General features: G+C 41.8%; 1 protein-coding gene across 9 annotated transcripts in view; it reads left to right on the top strand.

Annotated features, from left to right (window-relative positions):
- Positions 1–16,478, top strand: part of LOC131029723 (histone-lysine N-methyltransferase ASHR1) — a 295,469-nt gene that overhangs the window by 229,073 nt on the left and 49,918 nt on the right. The window contains exon 16 of one of the 9 annotated variants that reach the window (XR_009102820.2): positions 2,473–3,052. The exons of 6 other annotated variants lie outside the window; for them this stretch is intronic. Coding sequence is in view for 2 of the 3 variants with exons in the window: in XM_057960365.2 (XP_057816348.2) it covers positions 2,284–2,308 (25 nt within the window). In the remaining variant the exon portion in view is untranslated. Of the gene's footprint in view, positions 1–2,283; positions 2,324–2,472; positions 3,053–16,478 lie in introns of those variants that run through there. 2 more of the 9 variants (XM_057960375.2, XM_057960365.2) reach the window with 2 other exon arrangements.

The following is a 16,478-nucleotide window of genomic DNA, read 5'->3' as shown; positions in this document are numbered from 1 at the left end:
TTAGCAAATCCAAATTGTACATATCTTGCAATCATTGCATCTCCATAAGACACATTTCGAGGCATTTTATCAAAACAGTTCACATACCTCACACTTTTATCTATTATAGCACATTTCCTTGAGGCATTCACATGAATATTAATGTGAGCATTTCTAATTACAATGACTGAGAGAAAGACTACATTCTCTCGAAGCATTTTGTCAACTACCTCACAGTTTGTCAATGGTTTATCCAACACCTCACGGTTTGTCAATGGTTTATCCAACACCTCACGGGCCTATCATGAGATCACATTCCTTTGTGACATTTCATCAAACACATATCGTGCATTGTCTTTGCTTCCTCATTTGCATATCATTGAGTGATTTTATCAAATTGTTTGCGTTCAATATCTATGATTCCACAGGTACCAAGAAAACATTTCCACACAACAACCATGGGTTTAAACTAGCATGCACAACCTAATAATCAATGCGATAAGTGTGATTCATATGAATGAAGTATGTAGATCCTTTATCCGCCAAACTTGCATGATTTGGTGTACCTTTCTAGATATTAACATGCTTTTCAAAAGCTCTCAATTTTGGCACGGGTTAATGGGAATACACATGCCATTTGCATCCATTTGAAATTTTATAATTCCTTTTCAAAAAATCCATTTTGTGCATATTACACAAGAATACATTATATGAAGAAACATCTCTCCAAGGCATTTAATCAAAGAGTTTATACACCACCTCCATATTTCAGCTACAATAACCATAGAATCTAGTAAATATCTCTATTATGTGGAGAAATTGTGACTATTTGTATTCTATTTGGTAACATCTTTTTGAAGCTTTCTGTCAAACAAATTATCTGCTTCAATGAATGTTAATACGTTGTTTTGTAGTGACATATAAATGCTTCCATATTCTGTATTTAGTCTACACGAGCTCCTTGGAAATATTTGAAAGTTTCAAAGTCTTTTCAACAAATCCATTTCATGCATATCAAACAATCATTATATTCCATGCGATGATGACTCTTTGAGGCATTCTTTCTGACAAATCATGTGCCACGTGTCTACTCCCCACATTTGCATGCATATCTAACAGAACATTTCTAACTAAAATGCCTGAAAGAAACCCCTTTCATCATGCTTTCAGGGATGCCCATATTCTAATTTAAAACTCCCACTACTACACAAAACAGGGAAGAAGCTGACAAGGGTTGTGGAATTTGGCTTTACACCTATCACATGCATTGGTTTTAAGTTTTTATAGCCTTTTCAACAAATTATTTTTCTGTGAATATTGCAACCAATGCATTCAATGAGACGTTACTTATATGATGCATTCTGTCAAGCAACTCATCACTGCATATTGTGAAATGACATCTCTTTAAGGCATTTTGTGATGCAGTTAATATGTGAGTCTATACTTTCACATCCGGCTTGTATGTCACTTGCATTTTCTTGAAAGCTACTCAAGCCTTTTAAACAAATCCATTTTGTGTACCACCTGCAACTGAAAACAATTTTCAAGGTTTCCCTTCAACATGAGCATGAGAACAATGGTGAACGTCGCATAAGACTTTAGCTTTCCAACCCTTTGAAAAGTGATTATGATTATGAATTTCTTGAAATAATGCTTAAGGAGTTAACAAAAATGAGCATTGGAGCATAAGGAGGTTAAAGAGAACAGAATTGAGCATGTGAGCACATTGGTTTAGAGGTTAAGCAAATTGAGCAATTGACAAAGTTTAGGTTAAGAGGTTAATCTTTTTGAGCATGTAAGCCAAGGAGGTCAAGAGGTTAACTTTTTTGAGAAATGAAGCACAAAATGAATTATAATGATTCTATATAATTTTTTTACCAAACTATCAAAATAAAAACTAAAAGGGGAAATAAACAAATTATTTTTAAAAATATTAAACTTATTTTGAAAAATAATTTAATATTTCCCATTTACTTTTAGTGGCCCGACTTATGAACATGAACACATCTTTTGACTAATAAAGAATTTGGATTTGAAATTTTAACCAGGCAAAAAGGGGGATAATGTGACCATGACCCAAATCAAATTATCCATGACAAGGTTTTTAGGACAAAATTTTATGTTTTTCGAAAATTGGCTTATGAAAATGTAAGCATTAAAATTTCACAAACGATGAAGTGGGTTTTCTTGAAACTTTTCCACATTGCTCAAAATTGCACCAAAAATATGCTCATATGATGGTTTTATTTGATTAATTAAAATGATTTTCAAAATATAATTGTTTTAGCATATTGGCCAATGCAGAAATAAACTCAAAGCACACTCATAAAGAAATTCATGATCCAACTCCTATTGATTGAACTTGAAATTGTGGAATGACTTTTTGGACTTGGATGCTTAGAATAATTTTTTTGGTGGCGAAGATAGGACACACATTTATCTTTTGGCAATTGACACTCATTGGATTCATATGTTGTCATTGATGGCAACAAGATTCTATTGAAGGCATATACCGACATTTGGAGGCATACACAGACGGATACCGGCATTAGAGTAATCAGGGTCATCACCGACACTGGCATCGACATCCAGCACTTCAGTGAAGCCAACATCAGTTTGGGATCCGAAAGGTTTTATTTCTAAAACCATTTTGTAATTATTGTATAGGGCCGACATTGAATATCTTTCTGTATTGTAAACCACCATAAGACATATTGTTTGTAAAGGGTATATAAGTCACTCTATTAGGTCATTTTGTAACATGACAATGTAGTAGAACAAGGTGATGCAAAGGATATGTATGTAGGTCATTTGTATGCGAATGTAATATCAGGCTATGATCAGTAGATGGTTTGTAAAGCATTCTTGGAGGAAAGGAGATGCCGGTAGAAGGGTTCAAGGTTTATGAACCAGTACAGAATAGTGCTTTAATCGGAACTCTTTTTGGCATTGCAGATGCATTTTGTGAGTTCACCATTACTGTTTTATCTCAGCAAAAACTTGTAGTCAGTGAGACTCTTTTGTGTTCAACAGTGTGCCTTCCTGCATGTGCAGGCCCCCATGCTATGTAATATCTTTCATATGGCCAGTGAATTGATATTGTGGGTCACAAATTCGTGGTTTTTCCTCTTTGAGGTTTTCCACGTATAAATTCTGTGTGTTATGGTGTTCATTCATGTGGTTGGTTTATTTACTTCATGTTATATGTTTCTTCATTTACCGGTTCATATGTGTATGTTATAAAAGGTTAAAATCTTGTATTACTTACAAAACACTAATTCACCCCCCCCTCTCAGTGTTTTTGGATTCATTGTATTCCAACAATTGGTATCAAAGCCCGGTACCTCAGAGAAAGTTTAACAACTTGAGGAAGATCCTTAAACCAGAATCATTGAATATGGCTATGGAGAAGCAACTTGAGATGGCACTTGAGGATTATGATGCTGAAAGGATGAATAACTTAAAATTGCAAGATGAATTGAATTCTGCTAATGAATTCATTCTTGTTCTACAAGAAAGGTTATCATCTGCTCAAGCTAAGAGAAATGAACTTTTACAAAACTAGGATGATGAAGAAAAAAATGCACTTAAGGAACAATGTCAGAAATTGAGTCAAGCTAACATGCTTATGAAGAATGAAATGCAAGACCTGACTATGAGGTTATCAAAAGATATTGAGGATAGAAAGAAGAAGGAAGAAAATCTTGCTATATCTCTGAAGAACATATTTGAAGAATGTGGCAGATTGACTCATGAGAATAATCTGTTGAGAACTGATTTGGTACAATCCCAGAATAATTAACAAGAGCTTGAAAGACAAATAATAAATTTGAGAGATGATCTGACTACTGCAAGTCAGTATAAAGAAAAATTCAAGATTAGTGCTACACAGTTGGATGATTTATTGAAAAGACAAAGGAAGAGTGAAGATTCTAGAGGACTTGGATTTGTACAAGGCAAAAGCTTCGGTATTGCAAATGAAGATCAGACAAATGGTATGCAGAACTCATCAGACCAGAGGAAACCGGTAAGACAATCTAATGCTTACAAATTCAATGGTAGATGCTTTGTCTGTAATAAATTTGGGCATATGGCTAGACAATGTAGAAATAGAGCAAATCAAAACTACAATTCAGTTTCCGGTCAATGTACAAATTGCAAGAAATATGGTCATATGTCAGAAGATTACAGAATGAATGTTAAATGTCATGCATGTGGAAAGTTTGGACATTTGTCTAATCAATGCAGGTCAAGGAATGACACCAAATATGTCAAAGCAATTCAAAAGAACAATGTTACATGTTATACATGCAACAAAATGGGTCATATTGCTAAGTACTGCAGAAGCAAGACTACACTGGTTAGCAATGATAAAGCAAATGAGAAAGGAAAGCAAAAGGTAGATGAAATACAACAAGATCACACCTAGAGGGGTTAGATAATCTGAAGAACCAAGTGGAGATGCAACTACACTGGTAACTGCACCTGTAAGTCCACTGATAGAACAGAGCATTCCTGCACCGACAGGAAATTCAATTGGTAACTGAGGCATACGCCTTAGGGGTTGACAAATTCATTACAGATCTTGCATATTCCCCGGAAGAGATCTGGAGAGTGGTATTGATCATTGATGGAGGTTTATCTTGCATAAAATTGTGAAACCGACATCCGGTAGGGTACATCGCTAAGCATTTATGACAGTGATGAATTAGGGTTTACTCACTGATAAAAAGAGAAAATGGACTCATTTTCACTCACCCAGCACTCGAGCAAACCACAATGAAGCAAAGGTGAATCATAGGCGATCAAGAGAGAGCAAAGGCATTCCAAAGAATTTTTGAGCAGTTATCCGAGAAGTAATCAAAACCCCTCAACCGACAACTGATATCCAGGTATTTCTTTGAAATGGCATCTGGATCATCATCTTCGCCTACTTTCATTTCGAATTCCACTGTTGTTGAGGTTAAGGATAGGCTTAGGCCTGTTTTCAAGGAAGTTCCCCAAATTGCTATGAAGGAAGACTCTATTGGCGCGTTTTCAAAGGTTCCTGATGGCGTGGTTTATGTGGAAGATGTCAGGGCCTATATTCACTGCACCTTGGAGGATTTAGGCACTGAGGAAATCAAGGGAAATTCAAGGATGAAGTGATCAGATATGTTCTGAGCAGGGTGCATAATGAATTTATCTGGCTGGATTGGCCTCACATGATCACCAAAGAAGCAATTTAGGCGGTCACTAGCTTACCCAAAGTTAGACAGGAACCAGGAAAGAAGATCTCCAACATTGCGGTTGAGAAGCTCACTGATGCAACCCATGATGGAAGATCAATGAGGGTCAACACCATCAAAGACACAGATGTGAAATTTGCCAGCATGATCATTGGCTACAAGGTAACTCAATCAAGTTGATTGAACTCTGTTGCCAGTTCCTGTATCCATGCTGCACACCAAATGATAAAGAATAATGAAAAGTATGATGTTTAGTCCTTAATGTAAGGTTGGTAACACTCATAGTTAACATAGTGTTTTCCACACGTACCAGTTATTCATGCAACAAAACATTCACATACCACAGCATAAGTAGTAATGATAACCAACTAGACCGGAAGAGTTATATCTTTATTGAATTATCCAAAATATATCCATACATACTCCCTTGCTGATGTTCCAACCAAACAATATATAGACCCGACGGTTGGCCAAGTTGCCAACTGTCACCAACTCCCAATTACTCGACGGGAACCTCTCAGTGACGCAACATAACCATAAACACAACATAAACACAATTATAACTATCATTGTTACTAACATAAGTTATTTACCCCTAACATTAGCCCCCCCCCAAAAAAGTAGTCGTCTTCCAGATGACTAAGACAATAAGAACTGGAATACAAAACATAAACTAGGACCGAGAAGAGGGAGGAGGCATCCCTATAGTGGTCGGAGAAGAAGGTTGGTGTCCGGTGTGAAGTCTTAGGTTCTTTTTTGCCAGCAACTATCGTTCCCGTGCCTTCTTTACCATGTGGGAAGCTTCCAACAATTTCTTATCTTTTTGCTCTATCTATGAGGTGAGCTCTGCTACCTTGGTTGCCAGTACTTGCACCTCCTCCTTCTGCATGTTGCAATGAGCCTCATAGGTGGTCATCTTCATTTCCAACTCATTCCGCAGGTTCCTTTCTACTGCAACCAACTGTGCATGCTTCTCCCCTTCATTCTCTAGTTTTGTTATATACAACCGTTGGGCCTCCTGCTCTATCTGGTGCCGCCGCATCCGCAAGTACACATCTTGGAGGGCCCCCTCCATGCTGTGGAAGGTGGTGCCCAAAGTGCCCCTGGCTCCCACCAGGTGCCTGTGAGTCCATTCCTGAACCATTTCTGGTGTACTACGGTCTGACCACCCTTGCTGCTCGAAGTGGCATGCAAACTCATCTACACACCCCATAGTCATGAAGTGACACAGTTGCGTAGCGTCGCCAGAGTTGCCGACCTCCATCTTCCCAGTCAACTGTGCCATTCCCCGTGCAACATCGGAGAGCCCCTGTAACTCTCCAAGGAATCACTGGAGTGAGCTTGTTGGATCACTTGGATCTGGTGGAGTGAGGTGGAGCCCTGCCAGTGATTCTTCTGGCCCGCTTTTCCCCATCATAGATGTTTTTTTGGTCCTGCTTGCCACTTCTTGGGGCCTGATGCTCTCGGTCAACAGACATCCCCACGTCCTGGTCTGTGAGAGTAATAGTTCTGTCTAGTGTCAAGTGCGCCCCCATGGCCATGCTGTGCGGTGCGGGGGAGGGGGGAAGGTGTGGAGTGAGTGCGAACTACCCCAACCATCCGTCTAGCGAGGCATCTATATCTTCATCCGTGAGTGTCTCTAGTGCTACCAATGCCTCCAGGCTATCCCTAGCTGGGACTGTAACAGTACCTGCTAGAACCGTACCAGTACTTGTTGACACTATAACCATACCTGCTGGTACCGTACCACTACATGTTGGAACCATACCATTACTTGCTGATGTTGTACCAATGTCTGCCGTACCAAAACCTGAGTTTGCCGTACCAATTCCCTACTCTTCCGTTATGTCTTTTCCTTGTACAACCTCTCCTGCCATGGTCTACCATACTGGTACCCTCTATGGCTTCTGCTACAAGTACAACCAAGCTAATTTGTGGTAATGATACCCGTCGTTGTGCTGGTGGTTCCCCTTTGTTGATTTTTTGGAACAACACCCCTAGTGGTGGTACGTCTCCCATGGGGCTGGTCACCGTAGGCGCTTCTTGCGGTACCAAGTGTGTCGAGGATAACTTCAGAGGTGTGAACTTTACCCTCGTACTCTTCCATTGTGCTCGTAACCCTCCGTGTTGATCCTCCTCTTCCTCCTCTTCCTGCTCCTACGACTCTACTTCCCCTTCATCTTCTACAGTTGTGTGTCCTGCCATATGGAACCCCTCATCACCACTTTCTTGCTCCTCAGTCTCTTCCACTTCCTCCTCCGAATCCTCTGCCTTGTTGACATCTTCAACCTCTATTGATCCTTCCAATTTTCTTCTCTTTTTGGTCGGCTGCATGGTGTCACCTAGTGTGTCCAGGTGGGTATAGTAGTACATGGTAGGTTTATTTGGTTCCACCCATCCGCACAGTTCAAAGGTTCCTCACATTTCTGGTGGTACTTGCAGGCGTACGACGTCCAGGAACAGGCTGATGGCACATGAAGAATGTCTTGTGTTCCAGTTTGAGAAAGTCATGGATTCTTTCCACCAAGAGTTGCCCCCAGTTGTATACTTTCCCACATTTAATCTTGTTCATTAACCCTATCATCCAAACAACTATGTCGAATGTGCGGCTGGCTCCTGTAAGGCGACTTTTGACCAGGTCCATTAGCATTCTCCATTCTCCTGATGCAATAAACACACGCTTCACCCCCTGCCATCAGACCAGGCACTCTTCCACTGTTCCTCTGTGAGGTCATCCCTGCATACCAAATCCATCAACTATTTCTTTTTTTCCTTGGTGAGATTTTTGGTTGGTTTGGCTGCAGATGCCCCCTTGTCGGGTATACCAAATACCCTCATGAAATCCTTCGGTTTAAAAGAAACTCGCACCATGCATCCCTGAAACTGAATGATGGAGGCTCGTTCTTGCGGGTTATATCCGGACACCATAGTCCATAGTACTGGCTCAAAATCCTTGGTGCTGAACGTGGGCATTTGAATGGCATGGTCTGCCTGAGCCTTCCTGAGGGAGTCCTTTATCACATGGTCTGGAGGAGTTTCTTCCCACCAGGTACGACATTCATTGCCGGTCACACTCTCAAATGCTACATTCTCCCCCGTGATTCCCTCTGAATCCTTCTGTACCTTTGGCTTGTTCCTGGCTTTCTTGATGCTGGTTGGCTCTGTGGCAGTCATGGCTGCACTGTAACTGTCTTGTTCTATTCTCCGTCCTTTGTCCAGCCTTTGGTCGTTATTATAACTGTCTGGAAGGGTGCTTTGCCAATTTGTACAACCCATTGCACTATCTACTGCCTTCTCACCATACAGAGTATGGGGTTTGACTTGCCAAATGACCTTCTTTCTTATACCTGCCTGCTTCTTGCGTGTACGGATTATTGCGTGCTGGTCTTCGTACACTACCATACGATATTCGTTTCCCTCGCTACGCGACTTCCTCCTTCCATACGTTGGCGACCGTATACTGTTGTACCAACTACTTAACTTGTCGTACGGTTGACACTAGGCTCCGTACGACAAATAATGTCAAGATTGATGTATGTTGTACCTGAGACTCCGTACAACGTATGACGTGGTTTGTCAAATTTGGTGTCAACCGTATGGGCCAAGTGTGACTATTGTACGCCATGTCCTTCCCTGTGCTATGTGTTTCGTACGCCGTACACTGTATAGGATATCCTGTTGCCTTCTGCGGGCTCCGTATGCATCGGTCGTACATCATACGGTTTAGGCATTTGACTCTCCTCCTCTCCAGTACAAGAAATCCATACGTCATATGGGTCTTCCAATGCTTCTTCACACACCTTCATGTCCATACGATTGGTCCGTATGGTGTACAGACTTAAGTCCTCACCTATGTCCGTCCGTACAGGTACCTGCCTTCGCCCTTCCAGTTTTGCCTTGTTGTCGGGTTTGCTTCGCTTTCTCCCCTGCTCTGTATACAAATGGGCCTCTTGGGGGTTTTTATAATTACTTGTTCTTGTCAGGGTTAGGGTTAGGCATAAATGATTTATTGTCTTAATATAAAATAAATGCCTTTTTATTAGTTGTAATTTTTACTTATTTTCCTTATTTTTGCCTAGCATTTTAATTTTTTTATAATTGCTAACCCTGGCTTTTTCGTCCTCTCCATATATTTCCCTTCACTAACCTTTAGTACCCCCTTCCTTAACAGTTGTTTTACTTCCTTTATCAGACAACGTTTTTTAAATGTCAGTCCCCGTACCTTCAGTTTACCAAGGTATCCCTTGGTCAGGTTGTGCCCTTTAATTGGTCTTTTGGGGTCCATTGGCCAGTTTATTGTGTCTACCACTGCTGCTAAATAATCCTTCCACCCCCTTCGTTTTCTCTTTGTTGGCCGGTTGCTATGTTTCTTCGCTCTTCCCTTGTTACATGTCCTATCTTCCTTCCATTTTTTGTTTGGTTTGTGATCAATGTCCTCTTCCCCACTGTTGTTCCTCTTCATTCCTGAGGGATCATTCTGAGTCTTCATTTTCATCTCCGAATCGTGCAACCACATACAGATGTGTGGAATTTTTCTATAACATTCTTGTGCACAACATGTCCCTACGTACTCCAGGTCCTATATGTTGTCAACTAACGAAGCGGGTCCCACCCCCTTATATCAACCATCAATGTAGCGACCCTCGTATTGTTGGTACCATTTTACTTTCTCTCCATCAACCTCTGGTGGTCCCATGGGGTTAAGGATCACCCAGTACAATGAATTGGGTCCGGCTTCTACTTCGCCTGGCTGGGGCGCGATGACGAATAGATCTTCTGTTTTCAACACCATTTTTAAACAGGGACCTAGGGTTGCCCCATATACCTCTAAGTCAAGTTCCTCTTCCAGATCTACTAGATCCTTCTCTTTATTTGCGTTTTCCGCTCTCCTCCGGGCTTTTGCTTCTTCATCAATATCATATGCTACGTACCCTTCCTGAAGTCCTTCGTATGGAGCCCGCTTCTTCCAATGTCTTGAAACCCGCACCCACACAGTTGGGTCCCCAAAATACGCATTCATGAGGTTTTTGTGGATCCTGGGATCTGCCACACCTTCCACCCCTTTCGGTACAAGTCATTCTTCCATGGCCGCCAAAGGCTTCGCCCAGTCTTCATCTCTCCGGTAGGGTTCTCCTTTTACCACTGGGTCTTCTTCAACTTCTTTGCTTTGGCCAATGGTCCAGTGCCCTCTAGTAGCGCATCCCAGCATGTTAATCTTAATTACAGGTTTGTTCCGTTCTTTGTAGATTTTCAGCTTGGAACCATTCACTAGGTCCCTAATTGGATTGTTGTCCAGAGTCGAGAGCTTCACCGCCCCATTTTTACTGACCTCTCTGATCTTATAGGGTCCGAGCCATCGAACATTAAATTTCCCTAGTTGAAGTTCGTTCTGGCCGTTATACTTCAAAACTAACTGCCCTGGCCGGAAGTTGACCCGCCATAGGTGCTGGTCATGCCAACACTTCCGTTGGTGTTGCGCCACCTCCGTTGCCCATTGTGCCATTATTCTTTGTTCGTCCAGTTTTATCATGCTGCCAAGCCTTGCACTCAAGTCTATTATCCACTGCCACCCGCAGGCTAGGTACAGTGTATTCGGCTGGTACCACTGCTTCTTGCCCATACATGAGCTGGAACGGGGTATGCCCTGTAGTGACTTTGTACATTGTGTGGTAAGCCCATAGTAAGATTGGTAGCCTTTCCTCCCGGTCTTCTTGCTCCACTCCACATGATTTGTAAATTATTGACACCAACACCTTGTTGGTCGCTTCTGCCTGCCCATTAACTCAAGGGTAGTATGAACTAGAGAGATTGTGAAAGATTTTGAATTCTATAGTCATGGTACGAATTACTTGATTGGCAAAGTGCACTCCTCTATCACTCATGATTTGAAGGGGTATCCCGTACCTTGTGACGATCTATTCATACAAGAACCGTGCCGTACTTAGAGCCGTGTTATCCGGCAAGGCCCTCGCTTCTACCCACTTGGTGAGGTATTCCGTACTTACTACAATATATTTGCACATATGCATGCTACTCAACTTCAACGGTCCCACAAAATCCAGACCCCAACGTTCGAATAACTCTTGCTGCTGCGAAGGAAAGAGGGGCATGACATTCCTCTTCAGTGGTTTTCCCACACGTTGGCAAGTATCACACCCGATCACCCACTCTCGGGCGTCGGTGTGTAGAGTTGGTCACCATAGGCTAGCCAAAAGTACTTTCCTGGCAGTCGCATCTGGTCCCATATGTCCGCCTGCTAACCTGTCGTGTGCTTCCTTCAACACATTGGAAATTTCCTCCTCCATAACACATGTCCTCAAGATTTGGTCAGGACCCATTTTGTATTGCAACCCATTGATTAGTTGGAAGGTCTTACTCTTCAGTGCCAGCTTCCTCCGTTCCCCTGGTGGCATCTCCCTTGGAAATGTGCAGGTAGAGAGGTACCGACAAATCTTTTCATACCAGGATGGTAGTATTGCAATCTGGAATAAGTGTGCATCTGGAAAGTTCTCGTTCACCCCTTCGGTTGGTTCCCCTGATCTTATCCTTGATACTTGGTCAGCTATTACATGGGACTTTCCAGGTCGTACAATAATGGTGAAGGTAAACTCCTGCAGGAGCAGTAGCCATCTACTTACCCTACCTTGGATGATTGGTTTATTTACTAGGTACATTACTGCCTGATGGTCCACATAAAATGTGAACGACGTAGCCAACAGGTAGTGTCGAAACTTTTGTACGGGGTACACCATCCCTAGTGCCTCCTGCTATGTTGTGTTGTAGTTTTGTTTAGCCCTTGACAGGAGTCGGCTAGTGAAGAACATAGAATGGTCCAACCCTTGTGTCCCTACCTGCACGAGGGTGACACCAATTGCAAAGTTGGAGGCATCGACATGTACATGAAACTCCTTATTCCAATCCGGGTATACCAGTATTGGTGCACTCACCAGTCGATCTTTCAATTCCTTGAAGGCTTCTTCCTGCTCCGTACCCCACACAAACGACTCTCCCTTCCTTGTCAAAGATGTGTAGAATTATTCTCTGGAAGGTTGTAGGTGCATTACATAGTTCGAATGGCATGTGATTATAGGCATACACCCCTTCCTCCACCACAAATGTGGTCTTTTGTTTGTCTTCTTCCACAATACTTATCTGGTTGTATCCTGAGAACCCATCTAGGAATGTGTATATCTCGTGCCCAGCTACTTCCTCCAAGATGCTATCAGTAAATGGAATCGGGAATGGATCTTTGATGGTTACTGCGTTTAGGTATTGAAAGTCTATGCATATCCTTATCCAGTTAGCTTCCCTCTTAAGAGAGATGACTATTGGGGAAACCTAGTCACTAGTTTCCACTTTGAATATGATCCCTGCTTCCAACATTTTGTTGGTTTCCTCGTTTACTTTGGTTGCGTAGTTTTTGTTCATCCTGTATGGTCTCCTTCGTACCGGTTGGGCTCCTAATACAAGGGTTATGCGATGTACGTACAGTTCCGACGGTACCCCCTTCAAGTCCTTCTATGTCTAGGCAAACACGTCCTTGTATTCCAAAAATATCCCGAAAGCCACCGCCTTCAGTATGGGGTTCCAGTCATCTCCTACGAGTATTACCTGCAGGTCCTCATACTTGCCTAGATTAACTTTTTCCACTCCCCTTTCCTCGTACTTGATGGGTTTGTCTCATTTAAATTGGTGGGCTGGCGTGTCATCCACTCATGCCATTCCCTCCTGGTATCTACTGTACTCCGGTGGAAATGACTGTTTGTCCATCCTGCCACTTGATTCCCCAATCTCACATACTTGCAACATGTGGCACTCCAGGTGGAAGACCTCATAGTCCTGCATCTGCCAATGGCAAAGCCCGACCAACGAACTAGTTCCATCCCTGGAGCATCCATCCAGTTCCAATATTCCTTCTTCGTTGGGTTCCCTCCCTCCTCTGTCTCCTTCGAAACCCCACTCCCATCTATTCGAGTCCTCCGAGTCGGAGTCAGACGACGCAAGCTCTTCATTGACGGACTGATTCCTCAGGTCAATCACATACTTATGGCCTTCACTGTCGATTGAGAGTGTATTCTTCTTCCAGTTATGATTGGCTCTAGCCATGATCAGCCACCCCCTTCCCAGGAGGGCGTCATACGCTTTTCTTTCCAGTGAAATGAATATGAAATCCAGAATGAATTGTTGTGTTCTGATCACTACCCTTTGTGCCATGAGAGTACCGAGAGTTTTGATGTTGTGTTGGTCTGCACTGACGAGATGGAATGTTGGTGGCCAGAGAGTAGGCTTGCCAAGGCTTCTCCATGTTTCCTCCGTGTTGGGCCGATATAAAATTTCCATTCCATATGCGTCCTTGTTTGAAGTAATGCTTATCTAATTTATTGGTCAAGAAATTTGTTTAAAATTTTGCCCATGTAATTTGGTCATTGTTAAGTTTCACTGCGTTGAACTTGAACCTTTTTGGTTCAAGGTTCAAAGTTCAACGGGCGTTGTTTTGAATGTTTTTCCTCCCGCGCGATTTTCAGTCTTGCTGGTCCTTGTTGGCTTTTTGCATTCTCTGAAAATTGAACTTAAATATTTTTGGTTCAAGGTTCAAAGTTCAAGATTTGTCATGTTTGTGTTGTGTTGTGATGGTTTCGCAAGGGTCAGATTTTTATGTATAGGTTTCTTGAAAGACATATGACTTGCCACGTGGTGACGACACGAACTTTTAGAACATAATAAACGACTGTCGAGGAGAGGAATATTCTTTCTTGAATGATTTGAAATCTGCCATTTATGGTGAGTATGTGTGAGGATCCATTGTTTCAGAAGTGAAGTGACTTAACATTTAAGGCATGCTTCAGCGCAATCATTTCAAAGTAAGGTCACACGAACAAGGAGTAATGAAGGCAGCTTTTAGTAATGATGGGCAAGATTTTCTCAGCTTTAAAACTGAGTAGTTGTCTCGTTGGGATTATTATTTTCTTGAGAAGATTTTGAGGAGTTTTCGAAGCAGGAGAAATAGGACGCGATAGGGGTTTACAGAGTACAGAGGAAGGTATGTTTGACAACTTTCTAAAATTACTGCAGTTTGTTTTAAAAGATCTGGGTATTCTGTTAGCTGCTTGTTTCTGTTTCCACTTTCCTTCTTTGCCTGGAATTAATTGGGGAAAACCACGAACTAAACATGAGACCTATTTTGCCCAAATTGATGAGCTCGTCTTCCCTTGTAAGCTCTTTACCAGAGTTAGGTGATACAACGTTAGTTCAGCTGGATTTAGATGTTTTTCTAGAAAGAGTAAGGAATTCAGCCGCAGACCAAATGATGAGAGATGCAACATAGAGTAGATTATTAGAAGCAGCCGCCTTTCCCATAGTTGCTCCTTGCCCTGAGTTAGTCTTAGAATGTATGAATCATTATGACAAGGGTAATAGATGCATAAGGAAAAATGATGGTGAAGTCTTGTTGTCCATTGATAGACAGACAATAATGGTAGCCATGGGTATTCCACACCGGGAACCCTATGAAAATTGGACCATTGGTAAATCCTACGGAGTTTTCTCTGAGAAAAAACAGTTTAATAGAATTGTTATTGCATGGAACTGGCTCCAAAAATTCCAAAAAGGGGGCTCGAGGCTGTCAGGACCTCTAACCTGTGAACATTTAATTCCTGCAATCTGAGACTTGGTAATACTGTTGAGTAGGGTAAAGGGTAATTCCCACTCTTTTTACTGGGAGGATTGGATGTATTTCTTCATCCAGGTCACTCTGGATAGAAGTCGGTTCATCGACTAGGGAACTGTCATTACAGAAAGGTTACATGAAGGTTTGAGTAATTATCTAGGAATGCCTAATTTTTATATGTCATCATATTTGTTATATATGCTTGCCTGTGTGAGAGAATGGCCTGGGTTGTCTCATCTAAAATGGGTTCAAGGCATGAGAATTTATGAGTATCATCCTAGTTTGACTCTGAAAGGGCATGTTGATGATTATCTTAATTGGAATGATGTTTTTGTTGGAAGGCTGACCTTTGAATTATAGGGTAATTTGCATTGAAGAATGTTTGCAGAAGCAGTTGATCTTGTTAACATATATGGCAGTTTCTTTATACAGTTCAACCACTTCACTTACCTAAGAGTTGGAGGATTTAAAGGTGAACCCTTTAGACTACTCAGGTATGTTTCAGACTCCTGCATTTTGATCAAAGTTTCTAGACAGCTTGCTTATGTCGCAAAAGATTATGGTGAGGACTCCGACACAAGTGGGATTTTTCCCATTGATTTAGGCCATTATAGCTGTAGGTCAGTCTCTGATGCACTAAATCTTGAACTAGAATTTAAAAGGTTTCATTTGAAGACCTTTGTGAAAAGGGATAACTTTGATAGTAAAGGTTTTATTGCTCAGTATGTGAAGAAGATGGTACTTGATCAACATGTTCCTTAGTTAGAGGATTATTGGGAGGTTTGCCAGGATGAATTTGAAGTACGGAGAAGGAGTTGGTCCAGATTAACTTTGAAACAAATTCATGACATGAAATTGGCCATGCATACCTCGGGTGTCACCACCAATGATGAAGACATACCTCATTCAGAGTTTATGAAGCTGGTCCATGATGAACCTCTTCCAGAAGTGGATTGGAGCAAGAAGATGGGGGATAGTATTCAGACACACACCTGCAATGTAATGTGCAAGACGGAAAATTGGCCTAGGAGTTGCCGATTTCATTCGACACGAGCAACCAGTTCAAGAAGCAAAAGTGGAAAGAGTACTATCGCAAGTAAAACTTGTGTTTTGACTAACATTCCCGTTTCTGATGCAGGAAAAGGACAGACAAGGATTAAAGAAGAGAAACTTGACATTGGGGTTGAGCTTTCTATTGCTGGTCGAGTGACTAGGTCAACATCCAAGAAGAGTTTCCAGCCGCTGGCTTCTCATCTCATTCTGGATTTGGACGGAGAAGAAACATTATGCAAGATGACATCCCCTGTTTCCGAAGTAGACAAGGTTTCAATTGACATGGATACTATTTTCTAGGACTCAGGGACACTTGAAATCCAGTCTCATATAGACCATGCCACACCACCATCCTCAGCAGGATTTCCACCCATTCCTTCAAAAGAATTGACTCTAGCACCAAAATGGTTAAGTGATTCAATCACCAAGAAAATGAATGTGGTTCCAATTTTAGTATCAATGGAGGATGCTGTGAATAAATGTCTGGGAAGGTCTACAAAGCCCAAAAAGTTGAAAACAGAGGCTATGATTGATTTTGACGAGAGCACAAG

Source organism: Cryptomeria japonica, chromosome 10 (assembly GCF_030272615.1).
Source record: "Cryptomeria japonica chromosome 10, Sugi_1.0, whole genome shotgun sequence".
NCBI classification, from domain to species: domain Eukaryota; kingdom Viridiplantae; phylum Streptophyta; class Pinopsida; order Cupressales; family Cupressaceae; genus Cryptomeria; species Cryptomeria japonica.
This window is presented reverse-complemented; position numbering and strand designations above follow the sequence as displayed.